Source organism: Xiphias gladius, chromosome 16 (genome assembly GCF_016859285.1).
Source record: "Xiphias gladius isolate SHS-SW01 ecotype Sanya breed wild chromosome 16, ASM1685928v1, whole genome shotgun sequence".
In the NCBI taxonomy this organism is placed as follows: domain Eukaryota; kingdom Metazoa; phylum Chordata; class Actinopteri; order Istiophoriformes; family Xiphiidae; genus Xiphias; species Xiphias gladius.
In genome coordinates this window covers 27,107,211-27,132,934 of record NC_053415.1, presented here as the reverse complement: position 1 = coordinate 27,132,934, position 25,724 = coordinate 27,107,211, and the positions used below count along the sequence as shown (strand labels likewise).

The 25,724-nt window shown below is 45.5% G+C and overlaps 1 protein-coding gene across 3 annotated transcripts in view; it reads right to left on the bottom strand.

Moving 5' to 3' along the window:
• The window catches only part of lrch1 (leucine-rich repeats and calponin homology (CH) domain containing 1), a 99,338-nt gene extending 77,495 nt beyond the window's left edge, over positions 1-21,843 (bottom strand). For all 3 annotated transcript variants that reach the window (XM_040147896.1, XM_040147898.1, XM_040147897.1), the window contains exon 1: positions 21,395-21,843. In XM_040147896.1, the coding sequence (XP_040003830.1) occupies positions 21,395-21,620 (226 nt within the window). In that variant the 5' untranslated portion in view covers positions 21,621-21,843. The remainder of the gene's footprint in view (positions 1-21,394) is intronic.
• Positions 21,844-25,724: the final 3,881 nt, after the last annotated feature.

Below are 25,724 nucleotides of genomic sequence, written 5' to 3'. Positions count from 1 at the left end.
CACACGCGCACACACACACACACACGCACACACACACACACACACACACAGCCAGCCCAGATTGTTTTCCTATGCTACTGGAACATTCCTCGTCCACCAGAAGGAGATTTATTTGACCTCAGAAAACCACCTCAGGTCCACTTTGCATTTCTACTACAGACAGGAATTCTACCGAGGGAGGAAGACGCTGACATTTTGAAATGGGTCTATTTTCATGTGTTGACAGATTCTGTGTGTTGCTGATTTATCCAGAGCGACTTACAGTGAAGTCAACAGCAGTCAGGGCAAACAGTAAAGAGGTCCGGTCTTCTGCTCATCGTGACTGTCTCTTTGTCTCTTTTTACCAAAGTACACATTTCCTCAATTCCTGCTTTATCTTTTTACAGTGGCCCGTCCATCCAAAAGTTTGGTTCACACTGCGGTCGTGTATGAGGCAAAGACACTGCCGGAGGTGAGAGAGACCGGAGCGCGCTGATGTTCTAAAAACAAAGGGAAGTTAAATGATTGTAGGCCTTCACGCCAGCACACACAGCTCAGGGAGTCAATCAATCTACCTTAAAACCCTTAGCGTTTGAAAGCTGCAATCTGCATTAAAAAAATTGTACCCGCCGTAACTCAGGTAAATCTGAACACGCAGACAGGATACACATATTTTTAGCTTCAGTGTGACGCACACCTTCTGAGGATGTCATTATCACTGACATGCATCGCGAATAAGCATCCATGAGCCCGCTTGTAAGTCACAGAAAAAAGTCGCTCCTTGCTCCCCCCAAACTGCAGGACTTGCCTGAGAATCGTCGGGTAATTAGGTTTTCTTCAGTATCAAAGTAATCCAGTGATGGTGGTCTGCGAATCCAAAAAGGACCTGCTGCGGACCAGTTCAGCAGACCTTTAATGGGGCCAGTTTTCAAAATGTAAACATGTATAGGCTTAAAAAAAAAAAAAACACCCGGCTCGAGTTGTAGCCCACAGCTAACTCACTGACTCCATGCTAACACTTCATAGCATTTTCCCGAAGGTTAGAGCGTGATTATCAACCGAATCCAAGTAAAGAGGAACAGCGGGATCGACAAAATCCATTCATGTCAACTTTTTTCATGTTGGTTGCACAATAAATATTTTTTAACTGAGGCTCAGAATGTGCTTTTTTTATTTGACCGTCAAATATTGGTTCTTTGACAACTGACAAACACAAACCCTTTAAGTCAATGTGGAAACAGATCGTTAAAAAACAGATGTCTGTGTTTTCAGAGGGAACTAATGGGAACATATTGGGGAAGTGTTGACAGAGTAACACGGTGCTGGTTTGGGGCTTGCCATGGGACTTGGTGACAGTAAGAAAACTACAGGATACCTCCCCCTCCTCCCTCTCAGACGCTCGCCCTCCTCATCCCGCTTCCCTCGCTCCCTTCGTCTCTGAATCTCTCCGTTTTGTTCTCCGGCACGACCGACATGAACTGACTGTTACATAACAGAGAGCGAGTAGTTCAAGCGAACATCCACCCACCAACTCACTCTGCCTCGCTCGGAGAACGGCGAAGCCTCGTGCGTAGAAAAACATACTGATGCAACCATAGCCGAGGGTTTAATTCCCTTTTTGGACAAAATAAACGCAAAGGAAACGATCTGTGTGTTTGTTTTGTTGTCCCATAATTCACTCATGACACACAGGAAAATAATGTTCCATCCTGCTGCTGCTTCGTCGCTTGTCCCACTTTCCTGCCTCCTTGGAAGGAAAAGTAGGACAAAAAGAGAACACCCAGAAAGATCAGTCTGGTTCTTTATCATCTACACAAAACACACACACACACACACACACACAATGACAGTACTTGGCTCCACAATGTTGGCTAACTAGGTGGAACATGTCACACTTTTTCCATTTGCTCTCCGTTTTGTAATCCTCCTCTCTCCCACACACTCATAATGTCAAAGGCCCCGATTCCCCGCAGATTAATCAGACGTGTTTAAAACAATCTTAAAGAGGCCGACGGGCGATAAGACTCATTACGCCAAACGCTGTGATGTTATCTCCCCTACGCCGTCGAGGCCAAGCTCGCACGTGAATGTACACGGTGAATAAATAACTCAACAGGTTAATAAATAAACAGGAAACTGGACCGACATGAATGGATTTCTTCTGTTACTCCTCCAACCACCGCTTCATCACAACAGTCACAACAGTCACTGACCTTTCATCCCGCTGCCGTTACTGATCGTGAAACTGAAATTACACTTCGCTCCTGCCGTTCATTACGACAGATTACTCCGGGCGTGAGCCTCAGCCACACACCTCAAATGATGAGACGACGGGGGCGCCGAGGGGTCGGTCCTGTGTTCGTCTGGTCGACTAATAAAATGTCCAATAACGGACAACACTGATATTGAACACGGATTACAAAGAGATCAGGTGTAAAAACAAGGACTGCAACTAACCATTGTTCTCATTATCGATTAACTTGACAATTATTTTCTAAATTAACAGATTCATCGCTTAGTCTATAAAATCCGTCTTAGTTTCTCCACGTCCGAGGTAATGGCCTCAAATGTAACAGTCCAAAACCCAAAGAATATTCCGTTTACTGTGATGTAAAACAGAGAAAACAGATCATCTTAATCTGTTGAACTATGTATGAAAACCATTTTTATTTTGCCAATTTTGCTTGAAAAATGACTGAAATGATTAACATTGATCAAAATAGTTGCAGATTGTTTTTCTGACGGTTTACTAATCACTCAATCAACCAACCAACCAATCACTGCGGCTTTGGTGAAGACCAACGACCAGTTCCGAGCGTGTGCTTTTCTTTCCACGTGAACGCGCCGGCTCGTCCGTTGTGTGTTACAAATGCGAACTGCTGTGTTTAAATGTCTGCAGGTGTGAGCGTTCACAGCATCACATCGTGTGTTAGAGTAAAGGTCAGAGGTGTCAATCAGGATAACAGTAACAGCAGGCTGAAAGGTCTGAGGTGTGTGTGTGTGGTGGTTTAAAACTGAAAGGTTATCAGCCGTACGTCACACACACTGTTGAGGAAAATACTAGAGAGAAAATCAATATTCCGACTCTCCGTTGTAGCACACAAACATCTTTATTGTAATTTTTCCCGTCTGTAAATTCCAGTGATTCTCCTGAAATGATATTCCATGAATTCCAGGAGCCTCACAGCACAGTTCTAAACTGATTTTTATGTCAGAGACAAAACTGGTTCTTCTCTCGGGTTCAGTCTGACAGATCCATCCAACAGTCGCCATCTTTATTCTTTCCTTTGGTTCCCATTTCCAACACCGTGCGACTGCCTGTCATTCTGGTCAACAAACATCCTATCTCGTGGGTAATGTAGTCTGCAAGACACGTTACAATTTTTGGGCTTATATTACAGTTAGAGCCCTAATTTAACTGATCAGACCGAGGCGTCGCGGTGGGCTAGTGGACAGGTTGCGTACCATATTCAGTGACCTCGGCACCACCGGTTCAATTCCAGCCCGGGGGCCCAGCTCCTCAGCCTTAGCTGGCGCAGAGCGTCGTTTTCAGAGGTTAAAGAGTCATATCAGCTGTCGCTCCCAGTCAATTGACAGCAGTAATGAAAAATCAGGGGTGTCAGATTTATTAGCTACAGCCGTTATTTCAATGCGTCAGATGCATTTTTTATAAACATTTAGGAAAATGTCAGCGGACAATACCGAAGGACTTGGATCGGGATCGGAGCCAAAAAAAATCTTGTTCTGAACATCCCTGTTTCCATTTCAATTGTTGTCGAATCCGATCCGAAACAAACCTGTGAGAAACCTACCTCACCTCCACGAGCACAAATTAATTTTCAAAAAAGACGGACCTGATCCGAAAGGGACCGGAGGATACTCGGATCGAATCAGATAGACCCTGCTAGAGAGAGAACACCAACGCTGGCGGCAACACGGCGATGGATCAATCGACAGTAGCCATGGTGGAACAGAGCAGCAATATAATAATAAGAAGAAGAACATGAAAAGACATAGAAACTAAGTCCAAAAGATTATTTTTTGCTTCAAAAACTAAATTAGAGAAATATTGAAACATCCTAAACCAACAGTTTCTCAGTGACAGAGCGAATATAACAATTTTCTAAGAAACATAATATCTATGAATAAAATTCCCCAAAATATTTGTCATTTAGCATAAATCTTCCCCCGTGGTGACAGGACATACCACATGATCACAAACCCATTTGGACCCTGCCCGACTTGAGCCCCGGGTCGGGTCTCGGTTCCCCACAACTTAGTGGATCCGTGAGAACCTCTGATGTATTGATGCACAAACGACTAGATGCAGCACCGTGTGATCTCTGAGTTTATCAGCTGTATCAGCTGTATTCCATCTGGCACTCAAACAAAAACAAACGCTGCGGTGTGTGTGTGTCTTTGTGTGTGTGTGCGGGCCTGACCCAGTGACCAGCAGACAGTCATGGATTAGTAGTACAGTGGATTTAGAGGGCTGAGTTGATTATTATTTCGGGGGTGGGGGGGCTCACACAAATAAATATTGATTTCTGCATAAAAACGCCTTGTGAATTCTGATGGACATTCAGTGGTTGTCTCCTGGAAGCTGATGTGGCAGGACAGAAATGTTATTTTACCCCCCCCCCCAATAAATGTGCAATTTTCTTGTTCTTATGCAAATTAAATTAATAAAATCACACGGTCATAATCCTGTGGATGAATCTGATGTTCGCCAGACAGGAGAGTTTATTTGTATTCACTGATTAACAGCTGCAGCAGCGTGAGACGTCTTCTCTCTAGCTGATCGCATCGCGTCAGTTTCAGTAGGTGCGTTCCCAGTCAAGTCACATCCGTAATGTCAGCCCATGAACCAGGATCTTCAGCATCCGCGTTGAAGAACCGTGTGAGAAATGAGGGGTCAGATTTATGAGCTACAGCCGTTGTTTCAATGTGTCGGACGCATTTTTTATGAATACTTAGGAAAATGTTACTATCAGATCAGACTTGGTAGCAGCAGACAATATAGAGGGACTTGGTAAACTCTCCTTTCTGGTAAATATACTCCTACCAGAGGCTTTTAGACAGAAAAGGCAAAATAAGAACATAAAACAAAGAGAAAGGACACTTCAAAAAACTGAAAAAAGAAATGTAATAGAAGGAATAAAGAAAATTTAAGAAGGAAAATAAATAAATGTTAATGTGGGGGGTTAGATAGATTATACAAAAACCGAGAAAAGATGGGGGAGAAAAAAAAAATCACTGATGTGAAAGACAGGATGGTGAAGAGACAGAAAGAGAAAAACAGTGTGAGAGAAGGAGGGAAAAAAACGTCAGGTTCAAAAATAGAAAGAAAAAAGAAACCTAGAGGAAAAAGAGGAAGAGAGCTGGCAGGCAGAGACATTAACAGGATTAGAAAGGGGGAGTTTCCTCAAACTGGCAACCCACCAGGCAGACTGTCAACACACACCACCCTGCTGCTGACACACACACACACACACACACTATCACCACCAAATACAACAACCCCCACCACTGACCCATATCTTTCTCTACTGTCAGCATATCACTAACCTGTCTGTGTGTGTGTGTGTGTGTGTGTGTGTGTGTGTGTGTGTGTGTGTGTGTGTGTGTGTGTGTGTGTCTGTGTGTGTGTCTGTGTTTGTACTAGCAGGGCTTCAGGGGATGGCATGCTCACAAAACAACACCCACCCCCTATCAAACACACACAAACCCTTCCACACAGGCTGAGCATGCATACAGGACATGCGTGATAATACACGATTCTTGGCACCATGTTCGAGTAATTCTGGGTAATGAAGGCCTTAAAACTGAAAACAAGGCTTTTGCAGGGGTGTGTCCAGGGAGGGGCATGGAGTGCGGTGCCACTGGCCCTCACAGGAAACAGTACCACATAAGTACAGGAAATGGAGCTCAACTTTACTAAAACATTATTAATTCTAAAATGAAATTTTCTACTTCTCTCATTTTTTTACTTGAAAAGACTTTTTTTGGTCGAGTTTGTGCTGCTTTATATCAAAGCAGACTGTAGAGACGGGTTAATAAGGAGCCGGAGAGAAACGGGAACTCCCGGGTTCAGGACTGCGTGGTGTTCCTGCGGTCTTCTACCGTAGACGCGGTCCTGCCTCACCTGAAACAGGACCACCCCGCTCAGGGCGTCCTGATAGCTGAATGATTACAACAACATAACCGCAATGTCTGCATTTCAATGTCAACCCTCCTCTCTCTTCCCTGGTTTTCACTTGCTTCCTGTCTGAATCTTTACTATCCTATCCGATAAGGGTGAAAATGCCTAATAAAATAATATAAGAACAACTCCACTGACAGTGTAAAAATTAATACAGTGTTATGAAATAAAATAATCGACCTTAAGGGGGGAAACGCAGCAGCGCTATTTTACGAGCTGTTTCTACGGAACTGGCTCAGACACAATTACCATCTTCCTACAGAGCTCGCTAGTTCGCTCCATCCACGGAAAATGGCCGCAGGAAAATCTTCACCGCCTTTGTTTGCGCATTTATACACTTGTTGGTGTGTTACCGCCGCCAACTGTGGTTCGGCAGAACGGCGGCTGGAATGCGAATCGAGCCACCCAACCAGGGACCCACTTTTAAAAACGTAGCTCCCAGTGCTACGAGTGGTCAAAAACTCCACAGGGGACCTTTAACTGACATGTCAAAACAAAATAACCTCCACTGCAAAGATGTAGTACCAGCTACATGAAGGTTCGCATTGTGTGAACGGATAAAAATAAGGTTCAATAAGTGAAAAGGTTTGCAAATAAACCACAGTCTAACATCTGATTAGACTGATAATGAACATCCACCTCCAACAGAAAAAGATGAAACCGACACACCTAAAGACTTACGATATCTTCTCAGAGAGGACAGACAATGCGATTTACAGTCACACCTGAGCAGGTGAATCTGCCTCTGACAACACAGGCTTTACTTTATATCTGAACAGGTTTCACCTTATGAGACTTAATGCCACAGCTTCTCATCTGTCTGGGTGTGGATTTATTTTGCTGTGTGTGTGTGTGTGTGTGTGTGTGTGTGTGTGTGTGTGTACGTGTGTGTACATGTGTGTGTGTGTGTGTGTGTGTGTGAGCATATGTGAACACTTATTTATGTATGCCGGCATGTGCTTCATGGTGAATTAGGATAAGCCTGAAGGAGAGGGGTATGGAAAGTGTGTGTGTGCTTGTCACAGTGAACCGGTTACGGACGGGGATGTGTGTGTGTGTGTGTGTGTGTGTGTGTGTGTGTGCGCCTGTGCTTGTGTGATGTTTGGATGCCAGTATGATGCCAGGAGGATTTAAGTGGGAGATAGAGGTGTGTGTGTGTGTGTGTGTGTGTGTGTGTGTGTGTGTGTGTGTGTGTGTGTGTGTGTGTGTGTTGGGGTGAATTTGGCCTACATTTGGAGGGATGAGAGACTGTTCCTGTTTATTTATTCAGAGGGATTCGGCTTCTGTCGGATGGACTCATACTGTACTTGTCTGACCAACAGTCCTAAGCCATAAAATATTGACTTTACTAACACGTATAACAGCAACATATTTTAGAGTCAAGAACTATTTGGCATTTCTGCTTAAAAATAACTAATAATAACAACTAATCATCATTTTTCAAATATCAAAATAGTTCCCAATTCAGCTCTAACTGAAACATTTTGGTCGACCCTGATATTCAGTGCTCTGCCCTAGTTTTTTTACACATGGAGCATCAAATATTTCCAGGTTCAATTATCCAGAAAAAAGCCATGCGGGATATTGATCCTCCGTGTTTGGCTCAGCATAAAACTCCTCTTCATATTTGAGAGAGTCAACCCTCTACTGCTTTGGCTGTAGAGACCTGGTGAAAGATTTACTGAAACGTTACAGTTCCCGAAGCAGCAAACTGTCGGAGCATCGTCCGTTCCCACCCGCTGTCGTTTTCATTCACCTCTTAAATAAAAAGAACGTCACATCATTTACATGTTAAAGCCAGTGCACACTACAGGATCTCGGGGCCATGTTCACCTTCTATTGTTATGTGGACGTTCTGTTGTCGTGAGGTTTTTGTAACTCTTAAACTAGACTTTAAGGAAAACATAGTAGGTAAAGGAATTTACAGAAAATACTGACTTCGTTCCCATTTAGACAACTAGCAGAGGTAGCCAGTCATCTACATGTTACACTATCATTTTAACCAAAGTGTCTAACAAGACTGGGGTTCGACTGCACTTTATCAAATCTGAATCCAGTGCTGCGTCTAAACGATCTCTACCAAATCTTTTAAATCCCTTGAGCCAGCATTTGCATGTGAGCTCTAAATACAGTAGACAGTGCCGCTGAGGCTGTCGTTAGTTCTGTCATTAGGTGTTCAGAGTACTGGACAAACCGAAACTCTGAGCTGCTGGAGACGCGAGAAGAAAATGTCAGGGATCAGCATTTGGACTCATCCTGCGGGGAACACCAGTATCTGTGCTAATTCCCGTGGCAAATGGCTATAACCCACTCGGTGTACGTGCTGTCGAAGGAGCCGCGGGTTTACGTCACCGGAGAGAAATGTGTGTGTGTATTTTCTGCTCCACACAGCAGCTTCAGAGAGCCGGTCGGATCGCTGCAGAATGCAGTGGCAGATGAGAAACGCTGAAAGAAAAAAAAGCCTCAAAAGACCTAATTTAGGCACAGACACCCACAGAAGCAAGACATGACCTCAACACAACAATGCACTGCTGTAACCACACACACACACACACACACACAACTGCAAATTCCAGTGAGCTCAGTCTGGAGAGAATGATTTTTTTTTTTTTTTTGCAGGAAGCAGAGATCAACAAAGAGAAAAAAGTTCAAACACATATGATGTAATGTGTGACATCCTCACGGTTTCTGCGTGTAACGCGATGTCGTGGCCCGCGGCCACGGTCCGGTCACCGCTATCAGGTATCAAAAGAAAAGGCCACTTCCTGCTGGGCTCGGTGATCTGGCTCAGCGATCAGGTGTCCAAGAGCAAAGTCGTGACCTCTTCAGATGTACAAAGATCCTCTCCGAACACTGGACGCAGTGTCACTCTCAACACAGAACGATGGACTAAAAACATCTTTCATGTCATCGTATGTCTTTGGTCTCGACTGAAAAGCTGAGCATCAAAGTTCAATCTTGACCCTGGGAACAGTAGTTTGACCTCAAGGTCCACTTAGCAGCCTCCTCCTGACCTTCTACAGCATATCACAGACTCCGTCAGCAGATGGGAGTAAGCATAGTGGTCGTCGTGACCACCTTTGAACAGACGCAAGGGTTACGGTATATGACCACCTGGTCACATGATGACAGCTGAGCCCACCTCATTGGCTCACACGACATTTCATCTAGTCACATCATCGACCTTCTGACCAATACCCGGGTTTAGTGGAGCTCTGTTCCGACAAGGTAGCAGAGTCACCTACAAGGTTTCTGCTATGTAATGAAAGTTATTTTGGAATTTCGTTCGTAGACGTTAAACGGGTTGGAATGTTGACTTTTGTCGATCTAGCACTCAGTTGGCTGCAGAATGTTTTACTGTTGGTGGAGAAGGTGGAAGTAGCACTTTACATTATTTCTAAGCATATAAAATAATTATTTTAGTTTCTATAACTGTACATAGGTTCTCAGGACATTAATAATCAAGTATATTGCTGCTCCTTTCCACTGCGGCTGATCGTTAGCTGACTAAATAATTAGATAGCACATCATGCTGCTGCCGGTGTTGGTGTTCCTCTCTCTGTTAAGGTCTGGTCGGGTCGACTGCATTTTGGAACGGGCCTATTTTCGCGTCTCTCTTTTCTACAAGTTAATTCAGGCTTGGGTAGGTTTTCCACGGGTCTGTTCCTGAAGAACTCTACCGCAGACACAAAACTGTTTCCCTCTGTTTCTATAGTCAATAAACACTGCCTTCATTTTTCAGCCATTCTAACAGTGTGGCTCTACGGATGGCAATGTCGGTCGAGGTCAACACCTTGATCCAGACTGGAATATCTCAACAGCCATTGGATGGACTGCCATGAACTTTGGTTCATACATTCATGCCCCCCTCAGGAGGAACTGTAATAACTTTGGGGATCCTTGGACTCTTCCTCTAGCGCCGTCATATGGTTAAACTTTTAATTTGTCCAATACTTAACTTACAGTACTTAAAATCAAACATGGGGCAGCTATGACAAAGCAGGTACAGTGGGTCGTCCACTAATCACAGGGTTCAGGGTTCAATCCCCAGCTCACTGCAATCAGAGTGAGTGTGTGTGCGCTTGTGCGTGTGTGTGTGTGTGAGAGAACGAGCGGGAAATGTAATTCGATTTGGATAACACAGTTTTGTAAATGCAGCCATTTACCAAATACCTGACAAAATGTCTAATATATCGTAGACATGAAGCAGAAACACTGCCGGCTGCAGTGCTTTACGGCGAGGTGGGGGGATCCTTGGTTTCCCTGACAGGAAAAGAACTGTTGCCTCCTGAAAACAATGAGGTGGGGAGCGGTCACTTCCTGCCTCTGTGCTGGTGAAAGGACCAGCGGCTCTGCCGTCACTGCTCCACCTCAGTGTGTCATTCTGGAGAAAGACAGTACCGCCTGTCTTCAGGTTAGCTTCTACTCCACTAGCTGCACTCTGCTCGCTGCTCAGTGCAGTTTCTCATAGACAATGAGAGAAACCCAAACCCCCAGTGAATACACTGTCTGTCCAAAGCCCACAGAGTTCATTTCTGACTTCAGCCGCAGTGGAAAAATGCCAATGTTGGCCTTATTTTGTGCTCATCCCTAATTCCTGATAGCTTCAATAATAGAGGCAATAATCTTGCCTCTACTCCCTGGTGGACAAACTATAGAATGTTAGCACTGTTTCATAACATATCTTTGGCATTTCTGTACTTCAATTGCCTTTCATTTATTGACTAACATATATGCCAATACCAATATATCTGCAATGAGCTAATATAACGGACTGGCTAATTTACTGGTCGAACTCTAAGATGACAGATGTCTTGTTTTATCCAACCAACTGTCTGAACCCAAAGATATTGAATTAACTAATCACATACAACAAAGAAAAGCAGCAAATTGCATTTTTGCATGAATAATGTCAAACTTATCAGATTAGTTGCCAATTGGCTAAATGCTTAATCGACCAATTGTCTCACCTGTACTTGAATCGTCTAATTCAATCAATCAAACATTGGCTGTATGATATTGCTACTGTTACCGTAGAACAAAAATATTTGTTTTACCTAAAACTAGAATCACCACCTCGCAGTTGCACGCCTCCACCAACCAGTCAAGTTGCAGTTTAGATCTGGTCTGTCCAGACTGTCATACATGTGATGAAGACTTTAATAAAGAATTTAGTTTAAAAGGTATTAAGTGCAGTTTATCAAAATTAGCATATGAATTGTTGAGTTGTGGCCAAAAACCTGTTTTGTGAGATCACGTTGACATCTGACCTTTGACCACCAAATTCCAATCAGTTCATTCTTGAGTCCAAGTGAACGTTTGTGCCAAATTTGTAGGAATTCCCTCAAGGCGTCCCTGAGATATCCTGTTCATGAGCATGGGATGAAGACCTGAAAAACATTATTCCTCCGGCCACAGCTGTCGCTGGCACGGAGGCATAATGACGCATAATCAAGATGTGAAATCAACACTTCTATACAATAGAAATTTCTATATTACTTCAAAATTTCTTTAAAAGGCAAAAAAAAAAAAAAAAAGTAAAACACAAACTGCCAAACAGAAACCATGTCCCGCCTACCTACTTTTCATTAGAATACATTAAAGCAGGTCTCTGCATTAATCCAGGCTGACGGGAGCCAACCTTCAGGTCTTCTCCCATTGTCTACTTCTGTCCACTGTGCTCTGACTTTCTCCTGCTCCTCACGTACTGTCTGGTCTCTCTCTAAATGCTCGTTCCTCTGAGGGAAACCATTAACCACCTCATTACCTGCGTCTCTAACTGCTTCATTCACTATGCATGAGGTACTGGCACTCCCCCCCTCAGCCCTCTGTGAACAGCACTTCCATTAATGGAAAGAGGCTTAAGGTGAAGATTAAGGTAGGGGTTAATGATACAGCATGTATTCATGAGGTCAGGGTTATGTTTAGTAAATAATAAGGCTTGTTTTTGATAGCAAACGAAAAATAATTTTACCAACCTGTTCAAAATTGCGTCACTGAATATCAAACTGTTAATCTATTCAATTTCCTGGAGAGTTTTTTTCATCGTTTTTACATAAAATTGTAAATAAAATACCTGTTTATTTTACACATTCAAGGAAACTACCCCGCTGAAGTAAATGTTTACATGGTCAATTTTGGTGTCACCTACAAGTATAAATACGAGGGTGTGTGTGTGTGTGTGTGTGTGTGTGTGTGTGTGTCTGAGAGTGTGTGCGTTTCTTTCCCAGCTGTCTTTATGTTCAGGTGTGGCGGGAACACTGAGCGGATAGACCCTCCTCTAACCTGGCACTGCTCTAAATTCCTGGGAATCCACAGCTTCCTATGTGTGTGTGGGTGTGTGAGTGTGTGTATGTGTGTGTGTGTGTGTGTGTTTGGTGTGGTGTGTAGTAAATGAAACGGAAGGAAAGCAGTGAGGTAGGGGAAGTCAGGGTGGTAAACTCCGGGAGGTGTATCTGCCTCAGGCACGCATTATGTATCCATCCACACGCATTAAACACTCGCTCTGTTCACACCTTACTCCTTTTTTTTTTTTTTAGTCCAAACATTTCCTGCATCCCTTCTGTAGCGCTGCTGCAACGTGACTGACTTCCACAAGAAACTGCTACAACAAAAAATTAAGTTAATTAAGGGATGGTGTGGTACGGTGCTGATGAAGTGGCCCGAACACATCTTTGATAAATGCCCCATAGGATGAATCCTTACGAGTAAAGAAAACCATCATCTGATAGACAGGTTGTATTCTGTTTTCCATATTTGTCTTGTAATCAACATGACCCATGTACAGACCAAAATCAACAACGACTACCCTCCGCTAACAAGCATCGTCAGTCCCTCCACGACGCCGTGATCGCAGCATTTAACGCAAATTCAACCAATCCCTGTCAATTCTGCACGACCTTGCAACTTTCTCTGATGGCCGCAACTTTTCCGCAAATTTGACCAAACACCGTAGTTTCCTGTGAGTTCCACCGATCATAGTAGTTTAAGTTAAGTGCTGCACAGTGCCGCTGTGTTAGAGCGAGTTCAAAACTGAGTGGTGTCACTCGCGGGAAACACTTTGAGCTCGGTGCATTTCAGCGGAAGGAGACTCGTGGTCTCGTGAATGTCCGCACCAATGGCTGTTGAGATATTTCAGTCTTGACCACAATGGCGGACCGACCAACCGACGCTGCCATTCCGCCGACTCTTTCCATCGTCGTTAGTCCGTTTTCCTTCCATTTTTCTCTCTTTCATAAATAAAATAACCAGACGTGAACGTCTTCGGTAAGTCTGTAGTCTGTGTTGCTGTGGCACTGGATCACATTATACTACAGGGTGTTCCTCTTATTTTGTCCACCCTCCGAGCGTCAAACTATGGCTGAATTCCCACAGTGATAGTTGTATGTGGTTTTAAGGGTCAGTGCAACGTGTCATGTGTTCAAATGCAGTGTTGGAGGAGGTTTTAAGAGTTAACCCTCCGTTAAGATGGGTCAATCTGCTGCTCCACTGCTGTCTATTTTCCGTTCCTCACTTTGGATGGGAAACACCTTCACAGTTTTCAGTCATCTCACCAGCAAACACCCAGAAGAAGAAGCGAAAAGGCAGAAAAAGGTAGCAGATGGAGCCGATGCAGTAGGACTGCAACTTTTTTTCCATTTTCGGTTAAGCTGTTGTTTATCTTTCCGGTTGATCAATCATTTAGTCTACAACATGTCAGAAAAGGGTGAAAAATCCAAGGGGACTTGTTGTTTGGTCCAATCCACAGTCCAAAACCTGAAAATATTCAGTTTTCACAATGACACAGAGCAGAGAAAAGAAACAAATGTCCTCAACACATTTACATTGTTGTCGTTGTTATCGATTATTCTTTTTAACCCAATAAAGAAAACCACCTACAGAAGCTGGAACTGTGTGACAACACAAGTGAAGGAAATTAGCAGTTCAAGACCAAAAAAAAGGAGAGATAACGGGGCAGGACAGAAACTACACAGAAGTGAGAGGATGAAAATTTAAAAAAAAATGTAAAAATTCACTGCAGATCTATTTTTATCTGGATTTGTGTGACTGAAGTGAGCAGAAATGGAGGTCAGCAAGAATAAAATAAAAATCCTGCAGATGGTTATAATGTGAAGCACAAACATGTAATCTTATGTAATCTCTCTCTGCATGGTTCAAACACACACACACACACACACACACACACAGGGGATGTTCTTTCTGTCAACATGACTCATACACATACAGTATGAAGATGAGTTGTGCATGTGTGTCCACTGAAAAACTGCCAAACGCTGCAGAAATGCGTACGGTCTGCAGCCGGGAACATGGTGGCCGGCAGGCTGCCGCTGTCCTAATGGACACGCACGCACGCGCATATATAAAACCCGCAGCAGATACACAGCGTTAATACCCAACAGCCTGTCATTTTCTCCAGAACAGGGTAGAATGTGTAGCAGTAACAGCAGAAGAAGAACAGAAAGTAAAACAGAGAGTTCTTCAGCTAAGAACAAAACTGATGAAACAAGCACACACACACACTAACACACTAACACACATAAACAGAGCTGAAACAACTGGCAGAAAGTTAACCGGCGACTATGTGATGATGTAGGAGTAATTGAATGAGTAATTTTTAAACAAAAATGAAGAAGGTTCCCTATTGCAGGCCGCTCATCTGTGAGGATTTGCAGCCTCTCTCTGTTTTCAGTGATAGTAAGCTGAATATATTTGGTTTCTGGACCGTTGATCGGCCAAAACGGGACATATGAAGACGTCACCGTGGAATTTAGGAAACTCCTCAGAAACGCATCGCTCGCAATTGTCTGACATTTCATCGACCAACAGATAATATAAACAACAGGTTTATCAAAGTCATTTTTTGAGGAAAACGGTCACAACCCTCCGGTTTCTGTTCCCAAAATGTGAATATTTGCTGGTTTCCTTAGGTTTCTATGCAATCAAAAGAATATCTTTGGATTTTGAATTGTTCCTCAGACAAACGAGACATCTGACTATGTCCTATTAGGAAAAGTGTGATGTGCATTTTAACTACTTGAAAACATGCAAAACAATTTCACAAATGCCCACAACACAACCTGAGTAAATACTCATATTTTAAGTGCAGATTTTTAACATACATACTGCTGGTCAGACTAAATAAGCAGTCTTAAGACGTCAGTCTGGACTCTGACTGACCAGCTGGTTGGTTCTGGAGTTCTCTGTGCTTCCCCATAAAATGTAATGATTAGACTCAGCTGGTATCCATGTTTCCATGTTGAGGTTGACTCTACGCTTCACAGAGCTCAACGACATTTTATTGACTAAAAAAACAACTGTTTAATTTAGTCCTGTAACTAATGGTTAGCTTCATTATCAGTTAATTTGCTGATTATTTACTAATTAATTGAGAATTATTCATTCAATCTAGTACTGGTCAGAAAGTGGAGAGAAACATCACAACCTCCCGAGCCCAAAGCGAGGTCTTTAAAGCATCAGTCCAAACCCCGAAGACATTTAAATTACTATCATATATGAGAAGAAGCAGCAAATCCTCACATTGGAGAAGCTGGAACCAAAAAAATCTTTGCTTTTTTGCTTGAAACATGACTGAAATTATTCATCGATTATCAAAATAATCCAAATTATTTTTGATCGACTAATTGATCAATGTACAAACTGCTGCAGCTGTAGTTTAATCGGTAACAAAAAACTATCATAGATGCGGAAATGTGAATGAAGGACAAACTCAATGTCCAACTAACAGCGGGTCAGACTAACTTTCTTGCTCAGAACAAAGCCTCATGTTTACCTTTGAATCCTCAAACACACCACACACACACACACACACACACACACACACACACAGATACAGAGCCCTGGTTTGGCAGTGGCAGCTGATACCACCATATCACCATATGAGGCAGTGAGAGCTGACTGACCGGTTGGTTTGGTCTGGAAATCACCTCCCTTCCCATTTATGCTCCAGGCCTCAGGTGCTACATCCACCTCTGAAAATCCCCCACAACTCCCGTCACTCTGTGCTTTCCCCTCGTCACCCATCATTGGCATTACTATCTGTTCTTATGGCGGGACAGATTCTGAGTGTCACAATCATATGGGTGGTTATGACTAATGACCATTTTCGATTAATCGATTAATCATTTGGTCTTTAAAATGTCAACAATTGTGAAAAATGCCAGCCAAAGCTTCCCAGAGTTCCAAGGTCAAATGTCTTGTTCTGTCTGACCAACAGTCCAGAAACAAAAAATATTCTGTTTACATGATTTAAAACCGAGGAAAGAAGCAAATGCTCAGCTTTGCTCGGCTGGAACCACAGAGAATGTTCGGTGTTTTTGCTCGTTAAATAACTTAAAGAATGAACCCGAATGGATAAGTGTTTTGTGCAGGAGTCTCCACAGTATGAAAAGTCACGGAGAAATCTGGAGGCATCTGCCGGGTAAAACCAAGGGCTTGTCGATGTGGAAATATGTACCGTTTGGTTTCATTCTGTCATGAACAACCTGCACATGACACACCTGAAGAGAACAAGCAAAACGAAAGAGGAGTTCAATCCAACGCGGGACCAGGACATGCAGAAATGAAATGAGACTAAAAGAAGTTCGTCAGCCAAAGACAACACTTGATATCTCTGATCGTATTTTGCCACGGTGGGCAATCTTTTGGATCAATTATCAGGAAAGTTTTATGGCAATATCGGATTACGGCTGCGACTAACTATCATTTCCTTTATTAATTAATCTGCAGACGATTTTCTGGATTCATCTATTAATGGTTTTTTCCTATGAAATGTCAGAAAATGGGGAAAATTGCCTGATATAATTGACTTGCTTCTTTTTTATTCAACCTTGAATCCAAAACCCAAACATGTTCCAAAGCATCGAATCCTTACATTTGAGAAGCTAAAACCAGCATCTATTGGGAAATGTTGCTTGAACAATGACTAAAATGATGAATCGCTTGTCAAGATAGACTCATTTGTTTGACTCATTTTTACAGCTCTATGTTTGATTAACAGGATTTTTCCATCATTTTGATGACGTACTCCGATTTTCTCAGGTATTTCTTTCGCTGTACGAGTCTCCAAAACCTGCTCCGGCTTTTCCCTCCATGTTGGAGTGCGACCGTGGTCACGGGCGGCTCATCGCATCGATTTGTTCTTTTCCGGCATAACTCAGCTCTTAGTTGTGTTAGTGGGGAGGAAGGTCTGAGAAAAACCACCTTCAGTTTGTGTTTCACTACATGTTGGGGCTTGCGTGGCAGCGTATATGAAACTAAGCCGAGCCCCCAGCGTGCATCCTTGCATCAGTGTGCGCTTGCATTTTTTTAAACGTGTGCACGCGTGTGCTGTGGCTGACAAACTGCTCCCCCGTGCAGTTCAGCCAAGCTCTGCGCGTCTCTACACGCGTGTGTCCACCACATGTGCCTCCACCACAGCGACTCCCTCTGTCCTTTCTAGTCCAATTGCATGTCGTGGGGATCGATCACAGGTCTCGTGTCGTCGGAGACGACTCCGTCATCAGCGACGGAGAACCGACACACAACCGTCAACTACCGCCAGACCAGCACGTTGGCGATCTGATGAGTAAAGGTGATCTCGTCCTCTCCTTAACGAAAACGGCAGCACTGAAACTCTGACACCTGAACAGGTAAGTGCGGCTCACACGCTTCACTCTGACGAACCGAACCAGTGACGTTCAGTTTAGACACACACTCTCCTCCAGCCCTGCTGCCATTCAATCAACAACGGTCAATTTCAGCAGCCATCTTTATGTACTGATCCTCCCATAATTCTTAGTCAGACGTAGAACTACTTGAGTTACATACCGCGTTAATGCACGCGCCGAATTAGTAGAAGTACCGCCCTCCACCTGTTGCTGGTGAAAAACTCTCGGTCAGCCTCAAAATGAATCTGGACAAATTCTATCTTACTCATTATGAATGAAAGAATAAATTGAGTTTTCATTATTGAACCACGCATATAAAACTCTGCCCTCACAGGCTCACAAGACACCAGAAATTCATATTCAGTGCTGCACAGACGTTTTCACACGCTATAAAAAACAAAATAAATTTTTTTTTAAAAAGTCGGAAAATAGAAAACAAACTTGAAAAACTTCTGCAATCAAGTCTTTAGACCCTCATTGTTTAGAGGGAAACTCAAAAGATCACTGTCAAAATCATTTACCGTGTGGCCCCAACACGTCGGCCGATGCTTATCGCAGGTATATTGTGTCGGTGGTTATGGCAGCCAATAATTAAAAAGGTCTCTAAGTCAGACAGATGCAGATGCACTGCCAGTGCCGAGGCGACTAATCGATTAGTGGATTGACAGAAAACACTTCCACAGCAGCTCCGATAACACATCAACCGTCATTTATCCAGCGAAAATACAAAACAATCTCAGTTCTCCAATGTGAGGATTCGCTGCTTCTCAGTTCTACAACAAACTGAATATATTTGTGGTTGTGACAAAACAAGAAATCAGACTCTGGGAAATTAGGATGAACATTTTTCATTATTTCCTGGCATTTTATACAATAAACTATCAACTAATTAAAAAAAAAAAAACAGATTAAATGATAATGAAAGCAATCATTGTTTGCAGCAGAAACACACACAGCTTTTTATAGACCCCATTCGAGACGACACTGTTAAGACCCCCTTCTGTGGCCTTATTAGGTTTAATGGGGGAGCCCTCTGAAAATCACGCTAAATCAGTAGTGAGCATCAGCCCCAGAGGGCCAGATTTGAACTCAATGAAAAGAGGAGACTGGCACCACGACCGCAAAAAGAAGCGAATCTTCATCAAAACAGCGCGGCTACTCACAAAGTACCATCACATCACAGGCAGATGCTGTGCAAGCTTTAGGGCGAGGCAGCTCTCTAGGGAAATGCTGGGGGAGCAGAACCCCCGAGGACGCGCGCTGTCCGGACAGAAATGTTTAAAGCCAAACTCCAGCGTCCCGTAAAGCCGTTGAACCGAAACCTCCGCCGTCATTATGTCAGGCACATTTCCCTCTAGCGCACCCAGACCAAGCCAGAGGGTGAAGTGAAGCAGCGCGACGTCACTTAGACTCTGTCCAGGTCGACCGTATCCCTGAGGCACACGCTCTCGGTTTTTACCTGCTGAGGCCTCCGGGCGGGTGACTGTGAGATTCCTGCCTCCAGCCCACCACGAAAACGGGACTTGACTCGTGCTGCCGTGATCCCGGACACACGACTGCAACAGCAACCTCTCTTTTCAGAAACGGTGTCGCTGTTACTCCGGATAATTCACATAACTCGCTCTCTGCAGAAGCAGCGGCCCTTACGAAACCTGTCCACAGTGGGATCATCTGTCTGTGCTTTGGTTTCCAGTCACATCCGTCGCACCAGAGCGGCAGCAGAAATCTCAGAGACGTACCTCAGAACCTGGACACAGACAACTGTCTGTCTAAAGCGATAAAGCCACTAGAGGGAAGTTAAACAGATGCTTTCTTTGTCATTTGGCTAAACTGACCCTTTAAACCGGGCTGCTGCCGCCGACATGATGTGGTCAGCCTGCGGTCGCCCGAGCCATTTCTGACTTACCGCACATTAAAGGCAAATCAGCTTTTAACCAACTCGTGTCTTCGTATCCATCCGTCAATGCGTCCTCGGTCACGGGGGACTGCGGCCTATCCCGGCTCACACTGGGCGACATGACGGGGCACACCTGGACAGGCGACCGGTCTGTCACAGGGCTGACACACACACACACACGCAGACAACCATTCACACTGACATTCATGCCTATGGGAAAATTGGGGTGTTTGGTGCCGGTTAAACGAGCTCTGGCGTGTTTGGCCTTTAATTCTGCTTCACTGAGGCTGGCGTGAAACAGTCAGTCGAAGCTGTGGTGTGTGCGGGTCTGTGTTGAGCTTGTGTCCGGCGTCATGCGTTACGGCGGCTCCTTAACACGCAGTTAGTGAAACTAACCACCCTCCCTCAATCACTCTCCCTGACATCGAGCCGGAGGTCCGGCCGCGGTCTCGACTAATGGTGCTCGGCTATTTCTCGGCGAGTCCTCCAGTGACAGCGGGGGCCATAAGCAAACGCCGTCCGTACGGGTCCAGTACGGTGCTGCCTGGCCTGCCGTCGGTCTCCCAGAATCCGTGTTTCCCCCACGTGGCTCCACGTAGCTCGGATGATGAATTAGGAAAGTCCAGTCGGTACGACCTCATGTTTACTCCTCTGGACTCGTTTGTAAGAACAAAGCGCAGCAGAACTAAAAAGGCAGACGCGGATCATTGTTTTTGGTCCTCGCCACAGGTGTGAACGCGCTCTCTTGGAGCCACCAGTTCACCCGACCCGCACGTCTCTGGACCGTGAAGGGGGGGGACCAGAGCACCTGTGGGAGAAGCCACACAAAACATGCAAACCAAGCAACGATGCAAGACCGACGCATTCAGCCAGTGAGGTCAAGCCACCAACACCAACACTCCAGGGAAAAGGTTCTAGTTCTAGTTCTAGTGCGGTTCCTCAGACCTGGGCCGACTACTGATGCCTTTGCTGCTGTTGCAGTGCACTGTGTACGGTTCTGTGGACCGGGCGCCGGGACCCAAACCGACACCTGCCTCCTTACAGCTGAGGAAAAGACCCAGAACCCGCACCCTCAGAAAAACGTGCTCCTTTCAGGTGAAACGTTCATCTGAGCCGAGGGATTCGTTAGCCGCATCCGTGCTAATGACACAGCACAAATCCAGTCTGCCCTCGGTGCCTGTTTACATCTCTAACCGGATCCAAAGGAAGTGGTGGGGAATTCCACCGGAGCCCGTGACACGCGCTCCGCCGCAGCTCCGCGCGGACTTCATCTGCGTACACGACACCCCCGCGAATCGCAGCTCATCCGGTGCCAATGCGACCACTCGATGGAGCGGCTCGGTCCGGCCGTGCGTCCGCACCAGACGCACGCCCGGACTTATTCAGGGGGGGGGCCGGCAAGTACAAAACGACCCACCGGGCAACGAGCCAACCGACGACCCCGGGGCTGGGGGTTCGGTTCAATGAGAAAACACACTCTGTGGAGTTTAAACGGGAACCGGAAATGCCAGCACTATAAATAAAAGCACAGCGACCACCGGGGAGAGTCTCCACGTTACAACCGAGAGTCGTCACCGCCCAGCGACGGTGTCTCCCCGGTTGTGTTCCTGAGGGCTGCCCGGGGGGAGAGGAGACAGAGAGATGCCCTACCTGCCTCCACCGTGTCCGTCAGGTCGTGGTTGGCGGCTGTCCGGGGAAACTCCTTCAGTTTTCGGGAGCTGATGTTGAGGACGCCGCTGGCCGCAGCCTCCTCCAGCGCCCGCTCCAAGCCCCGGTTGGGAGGCAGGTTGGCGCCGCCGATGTGCGTCTGGGTCGACGGAGAAGAACCGAGCTGGGAAAGAGGAGGACGAGCCGACTCCGGTCCCAACGTCGCCATAATGTTCCCCCTCTCCGCTGCGTGTGTGTGTGTGTGTGTGCGAGTGCGAGAGCGAGTGCGAGTGCGTGTGTGTGTGTGTGTGTCGGTGATGGCGGTTGAAGCGAGCGCGGGGTTTAGCTAACGTTCAGGCAAACAGCAGGACACCGACTCCCCAGGCGTTGCCGTGCCGCGCGGTCAGGTCCCTCCTCGGTCGTCGCCGCCGCGTCTGCCTCCTCGTCTGCGCGGTGCGTCAAGCGGCCAGGAGCGAAGAGCGGTGCGACGTCCGGTCGCCGGTTTTCAAAGTAAAACGGCTGCCGACACGCTGGGTCGTTAAATCCCTCCCCGTGGTTGCGGAGGTACGAACACCACGATGTGGAAATGTTCGAAAGGAAGAAGGAAGGAACACGGCAAGGTGCACCAGTGACTGGCAGATGAGACATGATAAACTAACCGCCGCAACACTTAAACTGGAACTGTACAAATGTGCAAGTGGAGGGCGTGTGAATAGAGGCTGAAGACTCGACTTAATGCTAATTTTAACTACTTATATATGTATATACTGACTCTAAAGTCTTATCTTAACCTATAATAATATATATCATTAAGCCTGAAACTGCAAAACGACAAAGTATCCACTAAATGTAGAGCAGTAAGGAGTACAACAGCTTCCTCTCAAAAGTGGCGGCGTAGAAGTATATGAGGCAGAAATAGAAACAGTCTAGTGAGGCACCAGCACTGCAAAAGCTGTAATTGCATGCATTGCCTGAGTAACTCTGCCTAGTCTGTTTCCAGCGCTGTCCTCTCCCAGTACACACTGTGCTTTATGTGAGGTGATTTAGAGACGGTGACTCAGTTCGGACACTGTGAATTGAGCTTTTTATTTAGTCATTTTCAGAAAGACTTGGAGTCATGGGTTCTAATTTGCAGACTTTATTCTCAATTTAAACATTTATACAGTTGCATTACAATATTACAGAATTTTTTTTTTTAAAAGCAAACCATGATAACATGTTTATGTATTGATCCATTTGCAGATTCTCCCTCTTGTTTGGCTAATAACAAAGCTAATGTAATAAATGTGGCAAACAACATGTGCATCATCCTAACTCTTCTGTTTTGTTTGTTTTAATGAATTTAACGTTCAACAAACAGCTACATTATTCAAACTGATTCTAGTAGCTGTCGTTGGTACCATGACTGGGCTCAGCCAGAATAACGATCATGTGCAGTTGTGTGGGTGGATGGATACTCTCTGTTTCTACCTCTCCTGCAAAAGTCTGTTTCATATGAGTTTTTTTACAGTCAAAAATAAGTCTCCTAAATAAATAGAAATTATAATTAATTTATTTTAAGTACTAGTTTTTAATTGGGTCTATTTAAACTGGTTAACTGTAAAAGTTGCCTGATTTTCATCTACTTAAAATTCAACCTCGTTACATATTTTTACTTTGAAGAAACGCCCGCCGCGCTTCCGGTCCTCTGTGTGTTTCTTCTGAATGAACGCAGCGCACTCACTGCGGCTGCGCGCTGAACCGTGCCGCCGTCGGCGCGGCAGCGGGAACGCGGGCGAACAGCGACATCTGCCGGACGGAATCCGTGCAGGGCCTGCGCCCGGTTTCCCTGGAGCCTCCAACCACGGCGCCTGAATCCTCCCGTAACCTGCGGCGACAGGTCTCAGAGGCGATGACAGTCGCCGAGAAGTCCGGTTCCGACAGCTGGTCATCCGGACACGCTCACGTCGGTCCTCGGTGAAGGGCGACCGGCATCTTTTACCGAACGGTCGATCGGCCATTAAAGAAACTAACTGTCAGACATGTTGACAATGAAAGTAACTTCTGGTTGCTGCCTCCCAGTTCTGCCATGCTGGCGTAATATGACCTCGCCCCAGGTTTTCAGTGTGTTCATTACCTGAGACAGACAGACACACACACACACACACACACACACACACACACACTAGAATTTGTTAAAACGAGAGTTTCACACTGCGTCTCCAAGAGAAGGGACACAAGATGGAGGATGGAGGACCCGCCGTAGCTGACACTGTTTTTCCAACAAATCTCTGACTGACCCAGGTGTGTGGACGGGAGCGATGTGGAGTAAACCTGGGGACTTTGGGGGCCCCCCGGGGGTCCGGAGCTCCTGGGCGGTTGCCCGCTTTGTCCCGTTTGGAAAATAAAACCACGTTGAATATCTAGGCTTCAGTCTGTCCTGTGGACTCAGAAGATGAACGGAGAAAAATCTCACGGCGTGAGGCCGAGAGGCTGCCACAACATTCAGAGGGCTCTGCTGTCAGTAATGAGGTTGCAGTGCAGGTTTCATTCCCTCAGCCAGACGACTCTGATGCACCCGGCCCTCCATAACCCCCATAACCCCCCCTACAGACCGGGGACTGCTGCTCTGCAATGCCTCCTCTTTCAAGGACCAGTTCAGCGCGTCGGTATAATGCGCTTGTTCGCTTGTATCGATGAGAGAAGTGATGAGAAAAGATGGACCCGCTCTCGTGTCTGCAGGCAAAACGTGAAGCTAGCGCCAGCGGCCGGTTAGCTTAGCTTAGCACAAAGACTGGGAGCGGTAGGAAACCGCTAGCCTGGCTCTGCCAGAAGTCAACAAAACCCGCCCACCGGCTCCTCTAAAAATCACGATTGACAAACTGTATCTCGTTTTTTTGAATCCGTACAGAACCAAAAGTGTAGAAAATGACGTTGTACGTTTGAAAACAAAGAAATATTGATCCATACGTATGAAAATGTCTGTCACTGTCTTGTCTGCAGCTTCTGTCAGTCGTCGTTTTAAATGTCAGATTAGCTAAACAAGGAGAAACACAGAGGCAGGAACTTCACCAGCAGCTTAAAAAGAACAGTTGGACATTTTGACAAACGTATCTTGTCATCTGACTCGCAGCGAGAAAGTGAAGAACAAAAATGTCAAACTATTCCTTTAAGTTAAAGTGTTTTTGTTTTTGTTTTTTTCTTACATTAGAGGAGACGTTGGAGTTGAATCCTCCTTCAGCTTCCAGCAGGAGAAACTCGTCTGTTGTGGAGGAGCAGAGTTTGCATCACTGTGTCGTCGTCGGCATTAAAACGCTTGGTCTGCTACTCACCTGTTAACAGAAACGTGCCGATTACAGCTGCTTTAAGAACCAGGTTGCTGTCCCTGCCTCTGCCCACTAGATGTCCCACCTCCTCCTCCATCGGCGCCTCCTCATCATCATCGCCGAAGACGCCCGAGTCATTACAGTTCATCCTGTGGAGAGCATGAATGGATCCAATAGTCGTGGAGACGCGTCACTGACAAACATCAAATGTCAGTCTCCTGGTGGAGAACTCGGAGGGGTCGCCATAGTCAGAGGGATTCATCCTCTGAGGACCACGAAGGTCTGTGCCCGGTTTCATGGCAGTCCGTCGGACAGCTGTTGAGGCATTTCAGTCCGTGCTAGAGCGGACGGAGCGACAGGCCGACGCTGGCGTCCGCGGAGCCGCGCCTCCCAGCGGCGGGCGACATGCTGCAGATGCAGCAGAAGCCGAGATACGCGCACTTTCAGCCATTAGAAATATGTCAAGCTCCGAAAATGCCGGAATCCTACGTTTCCCATGACGCAGCTCATGTTTTTCCCTACAATTCCCTAGGATTTAAGAAAAGAAGACAAACGTTTAAGAGCCGCACAAGAACTCTGCCCGGATGAAATCGTGTGGAAGTGACGAAACTAAGGTTCTAAACAGGGAGCAACCTGATGGAGCCGCGAGTAAAGACCGTTATAAATGTTACCAGATGTTTCCTGGCAACTTTTGGTTCTACACAGTTTTCGAATCTCGGCGCCGCACGCACATTTTGGTCAGAAGTGAAGAAAGTATCGAGGTTGAATTTCCAACCGTAGCGAAAGAAATCCTAAAATTTGGCTTTAAAATAGAATTTGTCTTTGCTTCGTCAGTTTCATAACCGCAGTCCGCTCCTGGTGCACGTTAACCCCTGTGCTCAGATTATGTGGATAGATTAGTTATTGATTTGAAAAGGAAGCTACAGATGACATGTTTAATGAGGGTGGATGCTTGGAAGTAAAAGCTGCTCTTTGTTTCAGGTAAAAACCCACATTTACCACAGCGTGATCGCCGTGTAGTGTGGCTG